At 50.4% G+C, this 23924-nt stretch overlaps 3 protein-coding genes across 4 annotated transcripts; 1 reads left to right on the forward strand and 2 right to left on the reverse strand.

Annotated features, from left to right (window-relative positions):
* The first annotated feature begins 148 nt into the window (after window positions 1-148).
* On the forward strand, window positions 149-8140 carry NFKBIB (NFKB inhibitor beta). Its single transcript, XM_063110856.1, has 6 exons — window positions 149-422; window positions 5274-5379; window positions 5461-5794; window positions 6740-6828; window positions 6914-7186; window positions 7975-8140. Exons 1-6 carry the CDS (start codon window positions 244-246, stop codon window positions 8074-8076), a joined length of 1083 nt encoding a protein of 360 aa, XP_062966926.1. The 5' UTR covers window positions 149-243; the 3' UTR covers window positions 8077-8140.
* Window positions 8141-8213: 73 nt separating this feature from the next.
* Window positions 8214-10774, reverse strand: CCER2 (coiled-coil glutamate rich protein 2). Its single transcript, XM_063112344.1, has 5 exons — window positions 10635-10774; window positions 10371-10408; window positions 10120-10207; window positions 9222-9733; window positions 8214-8561 (listed from the first exon to the last, which is right to left on the reverse strand). Exons 1-5 carry the CDS (start codon window positions 10699-10701, stop codon window positions 8472-8474), a joined length of 795 nt encoding a protein of 264 aa, XP_062968414.1. The 5' UTR covers window positions 10702-10774; the 3' UTR covers window positions 8214-8471.
* A 537-nt stretch (window positions 10775-11311) lies between these two features.
* Window positions 11312-23913, reverse strand: SARS2 (seryl-tRNA synthetase 2, mitochondrial). 2 transcript variants are annotated; one of them, XM_063110930.1, is made up of 17 exons: window positions 23635-23913; window positions 19912-20007; window positions 18326-18355; window positions 17626-17766; window positions 17490-17544; window positions 16650-16713; window positions 16297-16402; window positions 15499-15546; window positions 15137-15245; window positions 14840-14885; window positions 14668-14755; window positions 14482-14591; window positions 13702-13795; window positions 13515-13607; window positions 13342-13407; window positions 13066-13254; window positions 11312-11382 (listed from the first exon to the last, which is right to left on the reverse strand). In XM_063110930.1, exons 1-16 carry the CDS (start codon window positions 23899-23901, stop codon window positions 13111-13113), a joined length of 1557 nt encoding a protein of 518 aa, XP_062967000.1. In that variant the 5' UTR covers window positions 23902-23913; the 3' UTR covers window positions 11312-11382; window positions 13066-13110. The 2 variants fall into 2 exon arrangements, with proteins under 2 accessions (XP_062967000.1, XP_062966999.1); XM_063110929.1 differs by lacking the exon at window positions 11312-11382 and having other exon boundaries at window positions 11619-13254.
* Window positions 23914-23924: the final 11 nt, after the last annotated feature.

Below are 23924 nucleotides of genomic sequence, written 5' to 3' on the forward strand. Positions count from 1 at the left end.
GGCAGCCACGTTGGTAAAGGGCCTACGGAAAATGTGGAAGCGGCTAGAGAGCGATAGTCCATGCGAACACTCTGATTGGTCACGGTGCGGTATGGAGGCGGAGCTTGAGCGATTTACCTCATTCTGACTGGATGAATCAGGGGGCGTGTTGGGGAATTCCCCGGAGAGCGGAAGCGCCTGAGCTCCAGGCAGAGCCCAGCAACAGGCGGGCGGCCGTGGGGGGCCCCTGAGGTGGCTGGGGCCATGGCCGGGGTCGCGTGCTTGGGGAAAGCAGCCGACGCGGATGAATGGTGCGACAGTGGTCTGGGCTCTCTAGGCCCGGACGCAGCGGCCCCCGGAGGACCGGCGCTGGGCGCAGAGTTGGGTCCGGGGCTGTCTTGGGCGCCCCTCGTCTTCGGCTACGTCACTGAGGATGGGGACACGTGAGTGAACCTTAGGCTACCAAACTGAGCCCTATGATCTGGCGTCTGATTCCCCGTTAGTCTTTGGTCCCTGAGGATTCCTACTCCTAAATCTGATTTCCAGTGCTGGACTTCCTGACCTATAACCCCCGAGTCATAACTTTTAACAAAACCAGTCTCCTATTCAGCTTTGATCCTAACCCAATAGTTTCTGACCTTCCTTTCTTGAACTCTGATTTTCAGCTCCTGGAATCCATATCCTACCCACTGATCTCAAAACCCAGTTTAACCTTCATGGCCCCATTCCAGAGACCTTTGTTAGAGCTCTGGCTCCAGCTCCTCCTGACCTCTAACCTCCAAATATAGTCTTTGATCCTTAGCTCCTGATTTATGAGTGATTTTCGAAATTAATACTTGGTCCCTAACTCTAAGATCCTGTCTTCTGAGCACCGATCTTAAAATCTTAAATTCAAAGAAAGAACGTAAGCTCAGTGAGAGCAGGGATTCATCTGTTAAATATTTCTCTCGCACTACCACGTTTCAGGCCCTGTTTTAAGTGCTAGTGACCAGGCAATGAAGAAAACAGACAAAAACTTATGCCCTTGTGGAGCGTACATTTTAATGGGGCTATATAGATATATTGACAGCAAGGAAGGAAGAAAAAAAGAAAGAAAAGACAAGAAGAATCAAAGACAGAAAATAAAAGGGGGGAGAGAGGCGAAGAGAGAGAAAAAGAAAAGGAAAGAAAGTCAGTCAGGAGGTAGTAGGTGCTTTGGAGAAAAATAAAGCAGGAAAATGAGGCGAGGAGAAGAGTGTTCCAGGCAGAAGGAACCGCAGTTGTAAAGGCCCAGAGAAGGGACAGTACCTGGGTTTTTTGTCTGTTGTGTATCTCTAGTGACTCAAACAGTGCCTGACCCATAGGAGGCACTCAGTAAACTTTGATCTTCTCAAAAAACCAGCTTTGGTTTCATTAGTTTTCTCTTAATTTTTTTTTGCTTTCTATTTCATTGGTCTCTGTTCTGACTTTTATTATTTCATTTTTTCTGCTTGCTTTGGGTTTAATTTGGTTCTTTCTGTAGTTTCTTAAGGTGGAAGCTGAGGTCAGTGATTTGAGACCTTTCTTTTCTCTTCTAATAAAGGTGTTGAGTGCTATAAATTTCCTCTGAGTACTGCTCTAGTGATATCTCACAAACTCTGATATGTTGTGTTTTAATTTTCATTTAATTCTTTAGATTTCTTCTTTGACCAGTGGATTATTTAGAAGTATGTTATTTAGTTTCCAAATGTTTGGAAGAATTTCCAGATATCTTTCTGATGCTGATTTTTAATTTAATCCCATTGTGGGCAGAGAACATACTGTACTTTGTATGACTTGCATTCTTTTAAATTTTTTGAGACTTATTTTATGGCCCAGAATGTGGCCCAGAATATCGTGTGTGCACTTAAAAAGAATATATATTCTGCTGTTTTTGAATGTAGTGTTCTTTAAATGTTATGTAGTGGTCGTGTTGGTTTATAGTGGTGTTCAGGTCTACTATGTCCTTGCTGATAATTTTCTGCTTACTTGTTCAATCAGTTGTTGAGGATGGATATTGAAATCTCCAACTATAATTGTGGATATGACTATTTCTCCTTGTAGTTCTATCAGGTTTTGCTTCATGTAATTTGAAGCTCTTTTATTAAGGGCACTAATCGTAAGGATTGATACTTATTGTTACTCCTGATTAACTTACTTCTTTTTTTTTTTTTTTTTTAAAGATGACTGGTAAGGGGATCTTAACCCTTGACTTGGTGTTGTCAGCAGCAAGCTCACCCAGTGAGCAAACCGGCCATCCCTATATGGGATCCAAACCCATGGCCTTGGTGTTATCAGCACCATGCTCTAACCAATGAGCTAATGGGCCAACCCCAGATTTTACTTTTTTATTTAATCTGGCAATCTCTGCCTTTTAACTAGAGTGTTTATATCATTTACATTTAATTTATTGATACGATTATGTTTGAGTTTATCATCTTGCTATTATATATATTCTACTTATCTGTCTTTATTTTCTTTTCCCTCTTTTTCTGCCTTCTTTTGGAAGTGTAGTTTTTGTTATTTCATTTTATTTCTTTCATAGGTTTATTAGCTGTAACTGTTTTGTTATTGTAGTGGTTGCTTTAAGGCAGAGATTGGCAAACTATGGCCTCTAGACAAAATCCAGCTTTTGTGTTTTTTGTTTTGTTTTGGTTTGGTTTTTGGCACCCAGCTGGTAAGGGGATCCAAACCCTTGACATTGGTGTTCTAACAAGGTGATCTAACCAACTGAGCTAACCAGTCAGTCCCAAATCCAGCTTTTATATGATTGTGAGCTAAGAATGGTCATTATATTTTTTTAATGGTTCTTAGAAATCAAAAGAAGGATAATATTACATGACAAGTGAAAATTATATGAAATTCAAATTTTAGGCTCCATAAATAAAGCTGTATAGGGATACAGACATGCTCCTTCATTTACATATTTTAAATGGCTGCTTTTCCACTACAACAGTAGAGTTGAATAGGTAGGTAAAAGAGAGACCATATGACTCCCAAAGCCTAAAATAGTTCTCTAGTCCTTTATAGAAACTGTGTGCTGACTCCTGCGTTAGAGTTTATAGTATACAACTGTAAGTTATCACAGTCTACCTTCAAGTGATATTATACCACCTCAAACAGAAAGAACCTCAGAATAGCACATTCCCATTTGTCCCCTTCTAGCCTTTATGCTGTTGTTGTCATACATTTTACTTATATGTATGTTATAAATGCTACCATACATTATTATGTTTGCTTACACAGTCAATTATTTTTTAAACTATCTTTTAAAGATATTTACACAATAAGGAAAAAACCATGTATTTACCCATATAGTTAATATTTTTAGTCTAATTTATTCCTTGGTGTAGGTACATATTTACAGTTGATTTTCCCTTTGCTTGAAGATTTCCTTTAACATTTCTTGTAGTGTGGGTCTGCTGGTGATGCATTTTTTCAGCTTTTGTATGTCTGAAAACATCTTTATTTTGTCTTTGTTTTTGAAAGGTATTTTGCTGGGTAAAGAATTCCAAGTTGACAGTCTTTGTCTTTCCATCCTTTAGAGATGTGACTGTTCTGTTTTCTCCTGTGTTATTTCCTACATGAAATCTGCTGTCTTCCTTATTTTTATTCCTGTGTACTTATGGTGTCCTTGTCTCTGACTGCTTTTAAAGTTTTTGTCTTTATCACTGGTTTTGAAAAATTTACTTCTGATGAACTTGGTAGTTTTCTTCATATTTCCTGTTTTGGGATTTGTGGGTTTATAGCTTACATCAAATTTGGAAGATCTTCCAGCCGTCTTTTCTCATGTTTTTTCCCTGTCCCTCCCTTCCCTGATGGACCTCAGTCACACATATATTAGGCTTCTCAAAGTCATCCCACAGCTCACTGATGCTCTTTTCTTTTTTAAAAAACCTTTTATTTTTCCTCTGTATTTCATTCTGAATAGTTCTATCATCATGTCTTCGAGCTCATTAATCTTTTCTTCTGCAATGTGTAATTTGTTGTTAATCCTATCTAGGGTATTCTTCATTTCAGATACTGTAGTTTTTATCTCTAGGAGTTCCATTTGAGCCTTTTTCTTTTAGCATCTGTGTCTCTACTTAACTTTTTGAACGAATGGAATGGAATACCGTTATAATGAACTGTTTCAGTGTTCTTGTTTGCTAATTCTAACATCTGTGTCATTTCTGGGTCAGTTTCAATTGATTGATGATTCTCATTATGGATGGTGTTTTACTGCTTCTTTGTATGCCTGACCATCTTGGGTTAGACGCCAGACATTGTGAATTTTATCTTGTTAGGCTGGATAGTTTTGTATTCCTATGAATATTCTTGAGTATTGTTCTGGGATGCAGTTAAATTACTTGGAAATAGTTTGATCCTTTTGAGTTTTGCTTTTATGATTTGTTAGGTGGGTGCTGAGCAGTGCTCCATCTAGGGCTAATTATTCCCCACTACTGAGGCAAGACTCTTCAGAATATTCTACCTAATGAACTGTGAATTATGAGTTTTTCTAGTCTAGCTGGTGGGAATAGGCGCTATTCCTGGCCCTGTGTGAGTGGTGGGAACTTTTCTATAATCCTTTTGGATGGTTTTCCATCCGCCACCCCCCTGACTCAGCTCGCATGTGCTCAGCGTCCTCCTAAATACTTGATGGAATCCTCTGCAGATCTTCAGGGTTCCCTCCTTGTGCAGCTCTCTCCTCTTTGGTACTCTGTCCTATGACTCTAGCTGCCTTGGTCTTCCCAAACTCTTAGCTCCATCTCCTCACCTCACACAGCCCTGCTGGGCTCTGCCTGGGTTTCCCCTCTTTGTGCTGTGGCTTGGAAACTCTCTCAATAAAATGAGCTGTGACAATCAATTTTGGGGCTTACCTCATGTTTCCTGTCTTTCAGGGATCATTGTCATTCATTGCATGACGTCCAGTATCTTCAAAACTGTTGCTTCAAATACTGTATTTTCAGGCTGGCTGGTTAGCTCAGTTGGTGCTATTAACACCATGGTCCAGGTTTTGATCCCTGTTGCTGGCCAGCTGCCAAAAACAAAACTGTATTTTGTCTGATTTTTTTTTTGTGGCTGTTTCAGATGTGAGAGAAATCTGATCCATGTTACTTCATTTTGGGTAGAAGTGGAAGTCACTCTTAATAAACACTCATTAAACAAATTTGCTGAATTAACTCTGACCCTCTCAGATAGCTGTCAGCTGGTTTCACAACTGTGATCACATTGCCCAGCACACAGTAGGTGCTCCATGTTTGTTGAATGAAGGAATGCAAGGGTACTTGACCTCTGCCCTCTGTCTTTGTCCCCAGGGCACTGCACTTGGCGGTGATTCATCAGCACGAGCCCTTTCTGGATTTCCTCTTGGGTTTTTCAGCTGGCACTGAGTACCTGGACCTGCAGAATGACCTAGGCCAGGTGAGCCACTAGGGGACAGTATAGGACTCAGGGTCCAGGGTTCTCAGTGCAACCCCTAACTTCTGCCCTCTGCTCCTGCAGACAGCCCTGCACCTGGCAGCTATCCTGGGGGAGGCATCCACGGTGGAGAAGTTGTATGGAGCAGGCGCCAGGTTGTGCGTGGCAGAGCGTGGGGGCCACACGGCGCTGCACCTGGCCTGTCGCATGGGGGCACATGCCTGCACACGTGCGCTGCTCCAGCCCCGCCCTCGGTGCCCCAGGGAAGCCCCTGACACCTACCTCTCTCACGGCCCTGACTGCACCCCTGACACCAACCACATCCCTGTTGCCTTGTACCCTGAACCCGACTTGGAGAAGGAACAGGAAGAGAGTGAGGAGGACTGGAAGCTGCAGCTGGAGGCTGAAAACTATGAGGGTGAGGGCCCTTAGTCTCTGGGGAGGATTCATGCTCCCAGGCAAGTCAAGAGCACACTGCTCTGGGCTCTGACGCAAGGCCCAGACCCTTGGGAAATCATATGTAGGCTTCAGGGACCTAGTTAGCAGGACCAAGGACCTCCACTCAGGCCCCAGATTATTGAGAATTGGACATGTGGGATCCAGGACCCCCACCTGGAGGCCCCAGACAACTTGGGACCCAGGCCTGTCACCAATAGACCCAGAGCTGCCAGGATCCAATTGTTGGGCCCAGGCTGGTATTGGGCCCACCTACAAGGAGCAATCCCAAGATCCCTACCCTTACCTATAAGCCACAGGACCCTGCTCACCCAAGACTAGGGAAATCAAAGCCCAGGCCCTCTGTGAAACTCTGGCATCCCAGGTTCCCAGTAATGGGCAGCAGAGTGGAAGGATAGCTCTCCTCTGCCAGGCCTCATGGGAAAAAGGACCCATCCATCCACAGCCCTGGCATCTGAGTCTCAGCTCTTCCACCCATAAGCTCAACTACCTGGGACCCGGCCCCTCCACAAATGGACTGAGATCATCTAGGACCCAGTGTTCAGGGCCCACCCCCCAACCCCCAGGTCACAGGCCCTTCAGCTACTCAGGACCAAGGTCCTTTGTGAAATAAGACCAGGAACTCAGGTCTCCTGGCCCCAAAACCCAGGCCTCCCGTCCAAAGACCCCAGGCTCTTTACCCATAGGCCCCAGTCATCCCACAACCCAGGCATTGGCCCCTGCCAGCAAGCTGAGACCACTTGAGACAGGTATTTGGGATCCAGGTGCCTCTTTTACATACCCAGGAATTCAGGAGCCAGACCCCAAACCTGGTCACCCTCAGGCCACATGGCTCTCCCCTAGGATCATGACACCAGGGGCCCAGGCCCCTCACCCCATCACCTGACACCAGTCACTCTGTCCCCAGGCCACACCCCACTCCATGTGGCCATCATCCACAAAGATGTGGAGATGGTCCGGCTGCTCCGGGAAGCTGGAGCTGACCTCAACAAACCGGTGAGCTGCCCTAGGGGGAAGGTTTGGTGGGGGTGGGGTATTGTCCTCTCTTCAGGCCCTCTGATCTCTCTGCTGCACCTCACAGGAGCCCACGTGTGGCCGGAGCCCCCTGCACTTGGCAGTAGAGGCCCAAGCGGCCGATGTGCTGGAGCTTCTCCTAAGGGCGGGTGCAGACCCTGCTGCCCGCATGTATGGTGGCCGCACCCCACTGGGCAGTGCCATGCTCCGGCCCAACCCCATTCTTGCACGCCTCCTCCGTGCACATGGAGCCCCCGAGCCTGAGGACGAAGATGACAAGTTTGACCCCTGCAGCAGCAGTAGCGACAGCGACAGCAACAGCGACAGCGGGGATGAGGGCGTGAGTCAGGAGGAAAGATGGGACAGCCCAGCTGGGGGGTCAGGGTAAACCGGCAGGTGGGAAAGGGGAGAAGATCATTAAGCATTGCATTGAGACCAACCTTGGGCTGCCACAATTAAAGAACTCAGGCAGCAGTGCAAGTGACATGGGGCAACACTCAGGAGAGACTTGGCTAGGGGTGGCGGGGAGAACTCGGGCAGTGGTGGTCAAAAAATTAAGGCTATAGAAGAGGTAGAACTCAGGCAGAGGTGGACAAGAGACCTTGGTTGTAGTGATCAGCGAACACCGGTAATTTGGGGTGGCAGTGTAGGGAGTGATTTTAGGGAGCAAGATTTGGAGAACTCAGGCTGTGGGAAGATGACCTTGGGCAGCAGCGATCTGAACACTGGCAGTGGTGGGGGAATGGCCTCAGCCAGCGGTGAGGAGAGGTTAATTGATGAACACAGGCAACAGAGATACTGCCTCGAACAGGGAACAGAGTTGAATGGTGGGGGTTGAGGAATTTGGGTAAAGGCAGAGGGAAGGGGTGGAGGAGAGAGACCTCAAGTTGCTGAAATACTGGAGGAGCAGCAGGGCCAGAACTCAAGGGTAGCAGTGGAGAATGCAGGCCGTGGGAGAAAAGAACCTGCAAATGACCTTTTCGAGCTAGGAGTAGGGAAGCTGAACCAGGAGAAGGGGAACTCAGATTTCATGGCCAGAACCAATTCTTAGGATGTTGTGTAAGAATTTGACCAGTGGGCAAGGTGGCAGCCGCCTGAGCCCCTCTGCCTGGCCCCCTCTGCCCCCAGGATGAATATGATGACATCGTGGTCCACAGTGGCCGGAGCCAAAACCAGCTACCTCCCACCCCAGCCTCAAAACCTCTTCCTGACAACCCCAAGCCCATCTGATTTTTTTAATTGTTAATATAATTTCCAATTTAATAAAATCCCAGTCTGACATCCAGAGACTAGACTCCTTGCCTGTCCTCCAGCTTATTCCTGGACCCCCATCCCTCCGAAATCAAGTGCTACACACTAAACCTTGGTGGTTTTCTTTGTGCTTTATTCACTCAAAAGGGTTGGAGTGGGCTAGGTGTGTATTGGAGCGTGTTTCCTGAATCAGGTCTGAGCCCAGCCCCCATCCAGCTCAGACTTGTCCCCTCAGGCTTGGTTCTAAGGCACATCCTTCTCCCCACCTCTGCCAGGTTGGGGGGTGCAGTGGGGTGCCAGGTGAGGTGGGGGCTTTGGGGTCAACAGTCCTAAGCCGTAAGGGTGTGGGGAAGAAGGAGGGGGTGAGGTAGAAGTCAGCCCTCCCTCCTGAGCGCCTCCCCCAGCATCTCCGTGGCCTTCTTCAGTTCATCTCTCATGTGCTCCAGCTGCTCCACCTCATGTTCCTGGTGGGATTAGAAACAGGGTGGTTGGTACCCATCTTCAAAGGCTGGCTACCTCAGTGGTCACCCATGAGTGCAGGCCATGTCAGTGCTCACAGTGGCAGCCAGCAGTGGTCATCCTAGTCATCATGGACTGCAATGATGACCATATTGGTTGTCACAACTCTGGAAGAGTTATGTTGGCCAACGTGATCAGTAGGGAAGTCTATGTTGACTGCTATAACCAATGACACTAGACATGGGACAAGCAAAGGTGCCCAATTTGGATGACCCATTTGGGAAGTGATGGCCACTTTGATTACTGCCACCAATCATAGTGACGTCTTACTTTCCATGCAGCAAAGGTGTCTATCTATAGCCTAGTGTGCCGGACACAGCAGACACTTCATGGTGGCCAACTTACGTGTTAGGGACTAGCAATGGTAGCTTACTTGGAGCTTCTATGTAACAGTGGCCATCTTGGTTACTGTAATGTCAGTGGGGAAGCCACCTTGCTTGGATATTGCTACCTAGTCCTGGTGTCAGTCTTGGTGACTATGGCCCATTTGTGGGGTTGGTCTTGCTGTGTATCGCCCAACACTGCTAACTGCCTGGCAGTACCTCCACAGACCATTTGGTCAACCCTCCCCCCAACTGCCTTGGAGCGCCCCCTCCTCCACTCACCTCCCCTTCTGAAGCCTCTTCCTTCTCCTGCTTGGGCTCAGCTGCCAGCTGGTGGTGGTGGTGTGGCAAGTCCTCGTGCCTCTCTCCTCCACCCCTCTCAGCGCCCTGCCACAGACTGTGGCCCCCGCCCAGCACCTGCACACCCTTTTCCTCTGCCTCAAACTGGGCTGTCTCCTCATCACTGGCCTTCTCTGTCACCCGCTTCTGGGGACCCCCTGCACCCTCCAGACGCCACTTCCACAGGTCCCCGAAGGTCTCCACGGGCCTCCTCTTCTTTTCCTCCTCCTCTTCCTCCTTGGCCTGTTCCTGGTGGAGCCGACTGCGGAGCTGTTCATGGATGGCCTGTTCCCGGACCTCAGACTCGTGGGTCCTCTCTGCTGCCTCCTCCTCTTCCTCGTCCCTCACCTCCTGGCTGGACCTTGTCTTCCCAGCCTCCCGCTTCTTGAAATCCCCAACCAGCGGGCCTTTCTCCAAGGTGGACACACAGCCATAGGGCTCTGTCTCACACATCTCTGGCAGAAAGAAAAAGGATGCTCTCTGTGCATCAAATTGGGAAGCAGAGACCTGGAGAAGTTCTGGGCCCTGGGACCCCCTGGAGTCTCAGGGAGTCTGCCCAGAAGTGGGAGAGAAGGGTCAGGTGCTGAGGGAATGTTCTCTGCCCCCATCCCAGCCCTCTGCGGAGAGCCCCAAGGGTGGAGCTGGTGGCCAGGATCTGTCAGGTGGGACGCTGGGCAGTGAGTGCCACACTAGCTCAGGCAAGACGACTCTGGGAATGAAAAGAGGACACCGCTTCCTCCAGGCAGCCCTGGGCAGAAGGGCATGGGGAGCATCCTGGGCAGAACCCGGGGTGGGGTGGTATGGGGCTCCAGAGAAGAACTGGAGCCCGGGTCCTCCTTACCTTTGTGGAGGAGAGCCGTGCAGGGTCCTCTCTGGGCCTGTCCCAGCGTCAGCACCTCTGTGACCATCTCTGCCAGACAGCGGGTCAGCTGGAGGGTGGGGGTGAAGGATCAGAGGGGAGTTTGAGGGCAGGGGGTTGTGGGTAATGAGAAGGCTTAGAGGGTTAGAGGGGAGATGGGGACTAAGAAGGAGGCTGGCAGGGAGGACATGGCCCCAGCGAGCTGAGGTGGGGCAAGGGGTCACACTCCTCACCTCCTTGGAGGGTCTTGGTGCCAGGGGAGCAGCTGTGGCTGTGGAGGAAGGAGACGGGCGCTGGGCTGGGACCCCGGGCTCTGTCCCCGGTACTGATCCCAGCTCCACGGGCGTCCGTCTCCAGCGCACCTGCTGGGTGCACCGTCCCCACCTGGAAGCTCGGCCCATTAAGTCTCTAGTCTGACCCCGCTGGGTGCACCGCCCCTCCCCGGTCACTCTGCCCTCTGGGCTGGCCGCCGAGGCCCCTGGAAATTCGTCACTCACCCGCCCCCAGCAGCAGCGCCAGCAGCAGCGGCAGCAGCAACACCGAGGCGGGCCCGCGGCGCGGCATGGTGGGGAGTCCGGACCACGGTAGTCGCCGTGGTGCGGGCCGGGGCAGCCGCCCCTTATAACCCGCACTGTGGCCCCGCAGGGGAGGAAGTGACGTCACTGTCGCCGGCCGGGCGACAGCTGCGGGGCGGCCCGCCTGCCCGAGAACCTCAATTATTCATGGGGGCCCACGCCCTGCACGCGAGAGCGCAGCGTCGAGCACGGGGGCTTCCCTTCCCAGAGATACGGCCTGATGAGCTCACCCGCGGCATTGGGAGGCAGACTTGGGTTCGAATCCACAGGCAGCCACTCACTGATCGAACTAAGGCAACGCTTTCCCTTCCTGGGTCTCAGTTTCCTCATCTGGAAAGTGGGTCTCAGAAACCTACTTCCTCAGAGGTTGTACCTGCATTCTGGCCTGAGTCCCAGCTCCACCACTTGCCAGCTGTGCAGCCCTGGGCCAATTTCTTAACTTCTAAGACCGGTTTTCTCATTTGTAAAATAGAATCCGTGACAATTTACTGCCCAGCTTGACGGTGAGGATTAAATAATGTGTATACAGTGCCTGGCGCTGGGAACTGCATATGTCCGAGCACCTCCATTCCAGTCATTTTTACTGAATAACTGCTGTGTGTCAGGTCCTCTTCCAGACTCTGGGGCTACCTCAGTGAATAAATCAGCAAACGTCCCTGCCCTCTCGGAGCTGACATTGGAGAAGGGGAGACAGACAATATAGTTGTCTCTGGGTATCCGCAGGGTGATTGGTTCCAGGAGCCCTGCAGATACCAAGACCCACAGATGCTCAAGTCTCTTAGAAAAAATGGTGTAGTCTTTACATATCTACCCACATCTTCCAGTAAACTTTAAATTATCTCTAGATTACTTATAATACCTAATATAATGTAAATGCTATGTAAATAGTTATATTGTATTGTTTATTTGTATTATTTCTTATTGTTGTATTATTTTTATTTCTCTGAATATTTTCAGCCCATGGCTGGTTAAATCTGTGGAGGAAGAACCGCGGATACGGAAGGCCGACAGTACTCATGAATGCACATTATGTAAGGAAGGAGGAAACGACTGTGGTACACCACAGCATGGATGCAGACACTGAATGCTGGGGGATATTAGTCTGGCCAGGGTGACCAGGGAAGTCCTCTCTGAGGTGGTGACATTTGGGCTAAGGCCTGAATGATAAAATGGAGGAAAGTGCACAAGATCTAGGGAAAGAACCGTCCGGGGAGGGGGACTAGCAAGCACAAGGGCCCGAGTCAGGAAGGAGTCAAGAGTTACAACAGTGAGGCAGGTTGGGGTGGGCCGAGCAAGACAAGCAGGGCTGAAGAGGAGGGCAGGGGCAGATCAGGCTGGGCCTTGTGGGCCATGATGACGACTCTGTCCTTTACTCTGAGATGGAGTCATGGGAGGGCTGAGCAGGGACGGACATGACCTGATTCAGGTGTCCACAGGTCCCTCTGGCTGTGTGGGGGACAGGGAGCAGGGAGATGGTGAGGAGGCTTCTGCAACTGTCCAAATGGAAGATAACGGTGGACAGGAACAGTGCAGGGGCCAGGGAGGAAAGGACAATGCACAGATTTTGGAAATATGCTGAAGGTGGAGCTGCCAGATTTGCTAATGAACTGGAGGTGGATGTGAGAAAAAAGTCAAGGATCACCTGAAGGGTTGTAGCCTAAGCAACTGGGAAAACGTGCTGAGAGGGGTATTACTGGGAAGAGTGAGTTTAGGCAAAATGATTAGAGGATCAGTTTTGGCTTCACTGAGTTTGTGATGCCTTCTGGACCCTACCTGGAGCTGGGGAAGGCGCAGTTGGATGAGGAGCTGGGGACTGAGGAGTAGATTGAGGCTGGGTCTGCTGGAGGGTGACCTGTCCTGGCTTGTCCCAGAGGAAGGGGAGAGGACACAGTATCCTCTCGGCTTCCCCTGGTGGCCCCCAAGCCACCTCCATGTACACTGGGGGTTGCTGGACACTTCCAGACACGGTCCTTGCAGCTATAGACCCTTTGATGACTTGGCACCTCTGAGCAGTTGCCCAGCACCTCCCAGGAAGTTTGGCAGGGGCATCTCCCTTGCTCACAGATCCACAAAGGCCTTTGTTCTGAGCATTCATTGGGGACTTTCTGCTCAGCACTGAGGGAGGGAAGGAGGATGTATGTCTCTTCCTCTCCTCCCATCCCCAGACATCCTGCTTCCTACTGCAAGCTGGGACCCTCAATGACAACGGGGTCACTGACTGATTCTGAGGAAGTAGGAAAATAGAAGAGGTGGACCCTGGAGTCCAGGGGCCCAAGCAGGGAGCTGACATGAGGAATGCAGATGTCAGGACGGGCTCAGGAAAACAGGTCCCAGGCGTTTGGGGTCTCCTGACCTCCAGGAAGCAGCGGCAACCCTGCTGGCTGATGTGCATGGGTTCTCAGCTTGATGAGGGCTTGCCAGGGAGCCTGGGCTTCTGGGGCTGGTTGGGGCCAATGTATCGGAGAGGCACGTGGGTGGGGGCTGTGATCCGATCAGTGCCGAGGTAGGGCTGGAGGGCAGGGGGCACGAGGACCGAGCCATCCTGGGGACAGAGCAAGCCTCAGGAGTCTGCTCCTGTCCCAGCCCTCCACCCTTGGCTTCTCTGGGTGGGATGCTTCAATCCCCTCACCTTCTGCTGATTGCTCTCCAGGAGGGCAATGAGGAGGCGAGGGATTGCGCAGGCCGTGGCGTTCACCTGGGAGAGAGACATGCTCGGAACTGGGCATTGACTCCAGGGGAGGGGCCGAGGTGGGGCAGGTCTAGCGAAGCAGAGGCTTCTGCGGAGGGTGTGCGGGCCCTCACCGTGTGGGCGAACTGCAGCTCCCCGGCCTCGGTCTGGAACATGATGTGGAGGCGGCGGCTCTGGAAGTCAGTGCAGTTGGAAGCACTGGTGACCTGGGGTGGGGACGGGGTGAGCTGAGAGGATCAGCTGTGGGGGGGCAGGCCTGTTTTCTTTCCCACCCCATGTCGCCACGGGGGCAGGGCTCACCTCTCCAAAGCAGCCACGGCCTGGCATCCAGGCCTCAATGTCAAACTTGCGATAGGCGGGAAGGCCCAGTTCCTGGGTTGGCATGTCCAGGACCCTGCAGCCAAGGACCCCGGCATGGCAAAGGTCAGCATGTGCGAGGCAAAGGAGGTGGTGGGGAGGAGGAGGAGGAGGAAGAAGTGGAGGCAATGGAAAAGAAGGTAGCCAAGAAAGAGAAAGTGGGAAGTGGCAAATAAAAAAGGAGCAGGAGATGATAGTGGCAAAGGGGATGCGGGAGGCACAAAGGAGGGAGTTCTCAGAAGGGGACAAAAGACGTGCACAATGGCCATTCTCTCCTTCTAGAATAATAGCACCCCAGTTTTTTGCAATGAGTCACCCGAAAAAAAGTGTACATTTCTCAGCCTCTCTTGAAAGCTACATGGGACTCACAATGTGCGGGTCCCGCCTTTCCCTCACCCCGTTTCCCACTGGAGGGTAAAAAGGCATCTTGGGTCAGGCAGGTGGGGCAGTGCCCTAGGGATGGGGAGCAGCAAGAGGGAAGGGGCCTGGGTGCTGACTCTGGAGCACCCTGAACTGCTCATGCTCTTGTTCTAATCCCATAAAGCATTACAGATGTATAGACAGACAGCCTATATACACTCCTATAATCCGCACACAGGAAAAAAGGGGCAAAGAGGGAGCAGGTGGTGAGAAGGTTCCAGATGGGGAGGCAGCTAGCCAGCCCCTCGTCCCTCCCTCCCCCACCCCCCGGCCACCCACCAGGCCCCTGACCCCTCTCCACACCGGAAGTGCAAGCCCAGCTCCGTCAAGATCTCCATCTGAAGGGACAGGAACTCCTCCAGCAGCTGTGAGCTCTGCTCCAGCCCAGGGCCTGTCACCCCAAACATCTCCACCTGTGGTGGGGCAAGGGTGCAGGAGTCAGGAGGCCCTGGGCTGTTGCAGTGCCCCCACCGTCCCAGCTCCACCTACCTTGGTGAAGTGGTGTACCCGATACAGCCCCCGAGGATCCTTCCCCGTGTCTGTCTCTGCCCGGTAGCAGGTGCTAGAACAAACCATCCTGGTGGGGAGCAGGTGAGGTTAGTCACGCAGGGGAGACTGAACATCACAGGTGGGGGCAAGTTCTAAAGAAACTGGGTGTCACCTGATTGGCAGGTCCCTGAAGGCCACAGTGTGGTCCATGAAGTAGCCTAGGAGGAGAAGAGGGCAACAGGGTCAGCCAGGGCTGCCACTGCCCACAGGAAGCCTTTCTGAGAATTAGAAAAGGCATCTGGTCCTATGTCACAGTAGGCGGCTGGATTGTCACTATGCTGTTGTGCAGTAAACAACCTACAAAACTGTACACGTTGGCCCTGCAGTTGCTGAGCTTTCCTGGGCAATAGGTGTTCCCAATGTCTGCCCCCAATCCCTCCTGCTCCGCACCCTCCAGGCAGATGCTCACCTGCGAGCCCCACCTCTGATGTACCAGCCAGGTTGAGGTCTTCAAAGCGGGAGGGGTCGATGTTGTAAATTTGGGATGGGTTGGCATTCGGTGTCATCCCACAGCCTTCCTAGAGATAGAGTACAGGCCACAGGGGTCAGGGAACAGGTAATCTTGGCCTCTCCCATTTTGCAGTTACCGTCCCAGCTCCTGCCCTCAAAGCACCTGGAATCACCTTGCTCCCCTATCATATCCTGACCCCCTCAACCCTAGCCCCAAGTGTCTCCTCAGGGAAGGCAGGCTGGTCTCCCTGCCTTAGGTCCGCAGAACAGGGCCTGACACCCAGCTGGGCAAGGGGAAAGAAGGACAGGGGCCTCACTCACAAACACAGCTCCTCGGAGGAGGTCTGGCACTGCCATGGGGATGAAGCCCTGTGATGGGGGAGAGGATGAGTGAGAAACACATCCCAGACCCCAAGCTCAGGCCTGGAGAAGGGACACTGCAGAATGAGCCAATGGCTCCCCCTTGTCATTCCAAAGTCCGCTCTACCTCAGAGGAAACTGAGGAATCCTGGGAAGTGGGCTTGGAGCTAGTCCCCAGGCCCCTGGTGTCCCTCTTACTGGGGCCCTGTCTGCTGTGTGCTCCATGACTTCCTCAGCTATAATTTCTTTACTCAGTTCATCCCAAATAGGGCAGCTGGAAGTATAGGTCAAAAGTACAGATCTGCTTAAAGCCCCTCCCTCCCTGCTTCAAGCCTCCCATGGCTCCTTAGTGCCTTCAGGAAACGTCTGAGTCCCTCACTATGGCCAGCGCCCCATGCAATCAGCCCGTGCCCGCCCTTCAGTTTCTATGGATACCATATTCCCCAAAAGCTCCCTTTATACCGTGGGCAGGCAGCAAGGTCAGGACAAGCACAGGCTCTAGGGCCAGCTCCACAGACTAGCTGCGGGACCTCAGGCTAGTTACCTCCTCTCTCCAGGCCTCAATTTCCCCATCTCTTAAGTGAGGATAATAACAGCACACACGTCATAAAATCATAAGAATTAAATGTGCCAGTAATACATGTAAAGCTTTGAGAACAGTGACTAGACCAGAGGTCACCCCCTTTCCCCGCTGCCCTGAACCCTCTGAGCTCAGTTTCACTGCCACCCCCTCCAGGAGCCCTCCATCCTGGCCCATACCCGGTGGATGAGCTTGTTAAGTGTGAAGTTCACCAGGCCATGCTGCAGGAGGGCCCCAGCCCCACGCAGGTAATAGGAGCGGTGGCCACACACATGGGACAAGCGCCTGAGAGACAGATGGGCAGACAGGTGGGTGCATATGGGCCAAGGCTAATGGGGAAGAGGGGGACCCAAGCACCCAGGGGCAGAGGCCCAGCTGCCAGGTGGGGCTGGGGCATCAAACATTCATGCTGGGTGTGGCCCTGGCATTTCCACATCCTGTGATGAGGCCGATGAGGCAGGAGCGGCCACCAGCTGTTGGGGATGTGGGGATGGCTTGGTGGAGGAGGTGCAGAGAGGGGAGAGGAGCTCACTTCTGCCGGATGATGTCGAGTTCCTCGCCGATTTCCAGGTGCCCCCGGGGTTGAAAGGAGAAAACTGGATGTGGGAGAAAAGCAATGGGGTAAGAGGCAAGAGAGAGACAGGAACAGGGATCGAGAGAAAGGATTAGAAGAGGGCAGGAAGGAGAGACAGTAAAAAGAGGAAGGGAAAGAGGAGGCAGGAAAAGAGAAAGGGAGAGAAAAGGAGAGAAAAGGAAAGAGAGGGAAAAGGGAATGAGGGAAAGAGAGAAAGAGAAATGAGAGATGGGAGAGAGAGGGAGGGAATAAGACAGAGGCAGACACAGTGCTGATAACGCCAACGTCCAGGGCTCGATACCTGTGCTGGCCGGCCACCAAAAAAAAAAAAAAAAAAAGATGGAGGCAGAGATAGGAATGCGAAGGAAAGAGAGAAATGGGGAGACAAGAGTTAGAAAAGGAGAGGAAGAGAGACAGGGAGAGAGGAGGAAACACTACAAGGGAGAATGAGAATCAGAGAGAGGGAGATGCACAGAGAGTTAGGGAGGAAAAGCCCATGAGAGACAGGGACGAAAGCAAGGGGGTCAAACGGAGATGAAGGAGACAGAGGCAGACATGCATGTGCGCACATGCACACAGAGGACACAGGGTGAGAAAGCCTAATAAGGTGAGGGGAAAGAGAATCAAAGTCGAAGAACTGCCCCTCAGAAACAGTTCAAGCCCAGCCGAGGCAGAAAGATGAGCCACCTCCTGCAGCGCCAGGGGTTCTACAGGCTCCAGCTGCAGTCCCAGACCCCTGGAGTCACCACTCCCAGACCCTGGGAGCCCTTGCACCCCAGCCCCAGCCTGGTGGCCCACCTGGCTTGTCTCCGACAACGTGGAGCACTCGCGCCTGGCTCTCATCCCCGACGGGCTGTAGGGAGAGAGAGGGTGTCACGGGGAAGGTGGCACTAGTGGGCCCCTGGCCTTCCCCATCGCCCAGCATGGCACTCACCACATCTGGGTGGGTCTGGTTGGGCAGCTTCAGTGCCTGCAGATAGAACTGCTCTTCTAGCTCTGCCTCTCTGGGGTACAGGAGCACAAGCTGCTTCCGGATCTCCCGGCCACGTGCCCGCAGACCCTGATATTGGGGGTCCTTGGGGTAGGACAAGCGGGATCAGCCTGAGAGGGTTGGGGGGGTCCCTCAACCAGTCTGACCTTGATTCTCACTGGCAGAACCTCTGTGTTGTACATTTGTTGACTCTTCTATTGGCCTAGCACAAAAGAACTCCCTCACCACAGGTGGTTTATGGGGACAAGATTCAGTATTGTCCAATTGGAGCATTCTATTGCCTTGACCACAGTGATCCACTCAGAGACAGGCACATGACCCAAGATGAACTCATGAGAGTGAGCCCCAGGATTTCAGTGGGAGCTATCAGGAAAGTGTGCTTGACCCTGCCTTCCCCTTCCACAAGGGGAGAATGCTGGTCTGGGAGTGAGAGGAAAGCAGAACCAAAAATGGAGCTAGGACCTGGATCCAGCTGTACCTGAAGCCAGAATTTTAGTTTCATGAATCAATAGAGCCTGCTTTTCCCCTCCTTAAACCTGTTTGAGTTGTGTTTGCTGTCACTTACAACAGAGGACTCGTGACTAATATGGTATCCTCCCTGCCCACCCCCAACTGGGGTCAGGACATCAATTCCCTGAGGTACCTGCTGCTCCTGACTGTTGTCCTGGTTTACCTGGTAGAAAAGAGACAGAGGAAGTGATTAGGTTCATCAAGTTCGGGGAGGAGAAGAAAAATAAGGGGTGAAAGGTCAAACAAGGCCTAGGGATCTGAATCTCCTGCTCTGTCAATACCTGGCTGGGTCCCTCTACCCCTCTGTGCCTCCTCAGTTTCTCTGTCTGTAAAGCTAGGAGGAGGCAAAAATAACATAAAAGTAATCACGCCTGCAGCTCCATTTATTAAGTGCTGCCTCCATGCCAGGCTGTGTGGAAGGCTCTCACATGATCTTATTTCTTCATAACCCACTCTGTGAGGTTGGCATTAACAGGACCCGTTTGCAGATGAGAAAACGGAGACTCAGAGAGGTAAAGTCTGTGAGTGTGTATTTGGAGGCCTGCAACCAAGGGCCTTTGACTCTCTGAACCACCTACGATCCTGAGCTGCTGAGAAAATTGGGCAGACCTGGGTCTGAATGTTGGGTGCTTACTAGCTATATGCCCTTGGGCAAATCTCTGCCCCTCTCTGAGCCTCAGTATCCTAGTCTGTGAAATGAGATGATAAGACCTCCCTGGTGGGGATGCTGTGCAGCTTCCCTGAGAAGATGAGTTAGTGCTCATTGAACATTAACTGACCACTTTTGTTGTTTTAATTAGCTGGCTGCCTGCCTGTGATGCATGGAGCCTGAAGCCTGGTACACAGTAGGTCACTGGGAGATGTAATCAGTGGTGGGAGAGGCCTTTGAGTGGAGTGGTGAAAAGCAACCTAGAATGCCCAGGTGCAAATCTTGGCTGTCAGACTTAGGCACCTTTTAACCTCTTGGGGCCTCAGCTTCCCCAGCTGTAAAACTGGCTTTCTATTGTTCCTGTCTCATGAAGCTGTTGCGAGGATTAAGAGTATGAAAAGCACCTGGGCAGTGCCTGGCACACAGTGATTGCTATATAAATGGCTGCCATTATTTTTATGACTGTTTTTAAGCCCTTTGGCAGACGCTTTTGGTTGTCTAACCCAAGATCCCTCCTTCCTCCTTACCCATGGAACCCTGACTCAGTTTATTCTCCCCAGGCAGCCTGTAGTGCAGGGAAAATTGGCCCATCCTGAGGCTGGCCCTTGACTAGCCCTAAGCTGGCTGTAGTGACTCCATCCCTCTTGCTGATGACTGGTATAGGATGGGGCGTCTGGGCCCAGGAAACACGAGGAGACTCACTGGATGCTTAAAGAAGGGTCTCCTTGCTCTGGGAAAAGGTACTCAAGTCAGAGAACTCTGTTTTCTGCCTCTGACAGTCATGTAAGGAGATGCTGTACTATAGCAGTAATCTTGGAACCACACAAGGGAAACTGAGGTCAGAGCAACATAATGAAGCTGCTGGTGCAGACAGAGGAAAGAACCTGGGATGGGGATGCTGGAGAGAGCCGCTAATTAATCAACCCTAGGGATGCTGAGACCTGGGCAGTGTGTTAAGTGACATAATAAATGTCCACATTGTTTGAGCTCCTTAAATTGGGTTTCCCCTTACCTGCAGTCAGAGGCATCCTCACTGCTACTTCCCACACACCTAGGACCCCCATGCTCACCAGCAGAGCCCGCACTGCCTCCGTCACAGCCCCCTTCTCTTCCTCCAGGCTCCGGATCTGCTCCTGCAGATGCCTTAGCTCTCGCCATGTTGAGATCTGGGAGAGGGCACAGGAGGGAAAGATGTGAAGCTGCCACGGCCCTGCTCCTTCTTACTGTACCCTCAACCCACTTGCCACCAGGACCAGTGGCAGGTGAGGCAGAGACTCCTCACTGCCTCCCAGTAGACATTCTTCCCTCCTTCCCTTCAGTACTAGACTCCCTAATGTTTAGCCGGGCATACATTTCCCAGCCTCCCTTGCAGCCGTTTGTGCTCATGTGATCAAGACCAACCAATAGATGTGAGTGGAAGTGGTTAAGAGTAACTCTTGGGTCACCTCCTTAAAGATAAGCCCCTGTCCTGGACTTCCCCTTTCTCACTCCCCTTGGACTGAATGATGGGCCCTGAGGAGAGCTGAACCTGACAGAAGTGTTTTCCAAGGTTGTGATCCATTGGTGAGTGCTATAAACTGAATATTTGTGTCCCTCAAAATTCATGTTGAAATCCTCACTCCCAATGTGATGGCATCAGAAAGTGGGGCCTTTGGGAGGTGATTAGGTCATAAGAACCCTTATAAACAGGACATGTGCTCTTTTAAAGGAGACCACAGAGAGCACCCTTCCCCTTCCACCATGTGAGGACACAGCGAGAAGACGGCTTCTATGAACCAGGAAGCCAGGCCCTCAGCAGACAGCAAATCTGCCAGCACCTTGATCTGGGACTTCACGGCCTCCGGAAATATGAGGAATGAAGCTTTGTTTATAAGCCACCCATTCTAAGGTATTCTGTTACAGCAGCCTGAACGGACTAAGACAGAGGGTTATAAAATGAATTCAGGATCTCTAAACTAGCACTTTAAAAAACTGTGGTAAAATAAACAAAACATAAAATTTACCATTTTCACCATCTGTAAGTGTATGGTTCAGTGGCGTTCACACTGTTGTGCTGCCGTCACCACACTCCATCTCCAGAACTCTTTCATTTTCCCCAACTGAAACTCTGTACCAACTAAACCCCGATTCTCCCCCCCCTCCACCCAGCCCCTAGCAACCGTCATTCTTCTTTCTGTTTCCATGATTTTGACTACTATGTATAGCTCATATAAGGGGAATCATACATTAATCGTCTTTTTGTGTCTGGCTTATTTCACTTAGCATAATGTCTTCAAGGTTCAGGAACATGTCAGACTCTGTTGTAGCATTATGTCAGAATGTCGTTCCTTCTTGAACCTGAATGACATTTTATTGTATGTATATGGCATATTTTATTTATCCATTCATCCATCCATGGACATGGGTTGTTTCTACCTTTTAGCTATTGTCAATAATGCTGCTATGAACTTGGGTGTACAAATATCTGTTCGAGTCCCTGCTTTCAATTCTTTTGGATATATACCAGGAAGCAGAATTGCTGGATCACATGGTAATTCTGTCTTTAGTTTTTTGAGGAACCGCCATACTGTTCTCCCCAGTGCCTGCACCATTTTTCATTCTCACCAGCAATGCCCATAGATTCCAATTTCTCCACAACACAATTCTTGCCAACACTTACTATTTTTTTTTTATAATAGCCACCCTAATGGGTGCTTAAAACAGCACTTTAAAAATGAAAAAGAATAACACCAAGGTCAAGGGTTCAGATTTTTGCTGCCAATAAATAAATAAATAAATGAAAATGAAAAAGAATATGATAAGAAAATAAGAATGCATCACACATGATAAGAGCAAGAATTGTTAATGAAACTTTGGTTTCAACTGTGGGTGTGTGTACTGAGTCAGGACATAAAATGTATTTCTTGCTCTTAGCCACAAAGTTTGAAAAACACTACTAAAGTGTATGACACTCTAATTTACCTACATGTCCACTAGATAGAATATTCCATCCTACCTCTAGGCTTTTGTAAATGCTGGTTCCTCCACTTGGGACACTCTTTTCCCCTCTTCACCTAGCTAACTCTCACTCAATCCACAGATCTTTGTCTAATGCCACTATAGAGGGTTAGAAATCTTGATTCTCCTTTGATCTTAGAATAGGATTTTTTAGGTAAATGCATGCATAGGGCCAAAGCCCTCAAGTAGAGGATCAAAGTCCACAGATAGCTTGGCAAAAGCCCATCTAATCTGTTTAGGGATGGGATTGTGTACTTTGACTATTTTAGGTAACTGGTTGGATTCCAGCTCAAAGGACTATTGACTATTTAACCTACTGATTGTTGTTAAGGTATGTTGAGGACGCTGCTTGATTGTTGTTTAAATATGCTGAGGAAATTGCTGTAGGAAATATGCAAAAAAAAAAAAGTTTGCTAAGGACAAGCTGTTTGTTGGTGGATCGCTTTAGCTTTTCACAAGTTGCATTCTGGAATGTCACATTGTTAATTTTATTGATGTTACTAGTTTCCGTTATTTAAGCTATACTTAGCCATAATTAACTTCTGTAACACTGCCTTTGTTTTTATGTCCCTCTTTGATGATTGAATCAACTGATTTTTCTTGTGAAACTTCCTTGTCTTGACAATAAAAAAGAAGGAAAAAAAAAAAAGCTAATTTTGAAGCAGGGCTACTGCCCCTGATGGGCTGCGGTCCCTCTAGGCTTCATTCATGGTGCTTTGAGTAATTCTTTCCTTTTTTTCATGTCCATTACACAGAGGGAAGTGTAACATGCCACTTCCTCTGAGAAGCCCTCCCAGGCCTGTCCTCTACTTTGTCTTCACAAATTACAAGACATTATAATTATATATGTATAATTGTATGCTAAACATCTGTCTCTTTTACTAGACCGTGAGCGATCATCTTGCTCAGGACAGAGCATAGAGGAGTAGTTAAGACTGTGGATTCTGGAGCCAGACAGCACAGACTCAAGCTCCCACTTTGCCACTTACTAGCTGCGGGATTTGGGGCAAGTTAATTAACTTCTCTAAGCCTTAGCTTCCCCTCCGATAAAATAGAAGAAATAATGGCACCTACTTCACAGGGTTGTTGTAAAAATTAAATGAGGCTAATGTATATAAAAAACTTAAAATAGGCTGGTAGGGGAGTCCAAGAGAGGGTTGGGAAGAGGGGGACCTCACCAACCTTTGCATCTCACCATAGAGATATGGTGACCCCGGTTCTAGTTCTCTAGCTCGTAGTATTGTATAAGTGCTAGTGATTTCATTATTATTAGTCACCGCCTATTCTCAACATTTGAAACACTGGAATATAGTAGATTTCCTGAAATATCTGTTCAACAGAACCATTCATTCATTCAACAACCCCATTTAACTGCCTGCTGTGTGTGGCGTAAGAGCAGAACTCTACCTTTCACTCTCCAAAGGCAAGAGCTCCATCAGCACCACCCTCCGCCCCTGTCCGACACACCCCGCTCCCCATTTTCCTCTGTGGTCTTAGGGTAAGCGTGGCACGAAGTTGGAGCACAGAAGGCACTGGCACACAGTAAGTTCCTGTATCACAGTAGGTTCCCAGCGCTCATTACAAAACAAGCGCATAATGGGTGTCTAGTAAACAGTAGGCATCCTTGGCATATAGTAGGACCTTAGCACTCAGTGGGACGACTGGGACTGGCAAAACTTGGGAAGGAACTAAAATTCCTTCAATAAGTTCGCCGCCTGCTGGAGCAGACTTTGCTAACCCAGATCTTGGGTAAAAGCGAACAACCCGCGCCCTTCGGCCGGCGCAAGCGCACTCACGATCGCGGGCAAGTCGACCGGCCGCAGCACCCCCTTGCGGAGTTCCAGGGCGCGCGCGGCCTCTTCTGGGCATGCGCACAGCGGCTCCATATCCAGCTGAGGGAGTGCGCTGTAGCCCTCGCGCGCGTGCTCGTACAGGAGGTTCCGATCCCGTCTCTCTGTAACGAAATTTCTCCGTAGGCTCTGGTTGCAGACGCAGCCTCCCTGGGGCCGGAGTCCCCGACGAGTCAGCAACTGCCGTATGCACCGCGCCACGGACGCAGCCATCTTGGGCCGGAGACAAGAAAGCA

Source organism: Cynocephalus volans, chromosome 10, assembly GCF_027409185.1.
Source record: "Cynocephalus volans isolate mCynVol1 chromosome 10, mCynVol1.pri, whole genome shotgun sequence".
Taxonomy (NCBI): domain Eukaryota; kingdom Metazoa; phylum Chordata; class Mammalia; order Dermoptera; family Cynocephalidae; genus Cynocephalus; species Cynocephalus volans.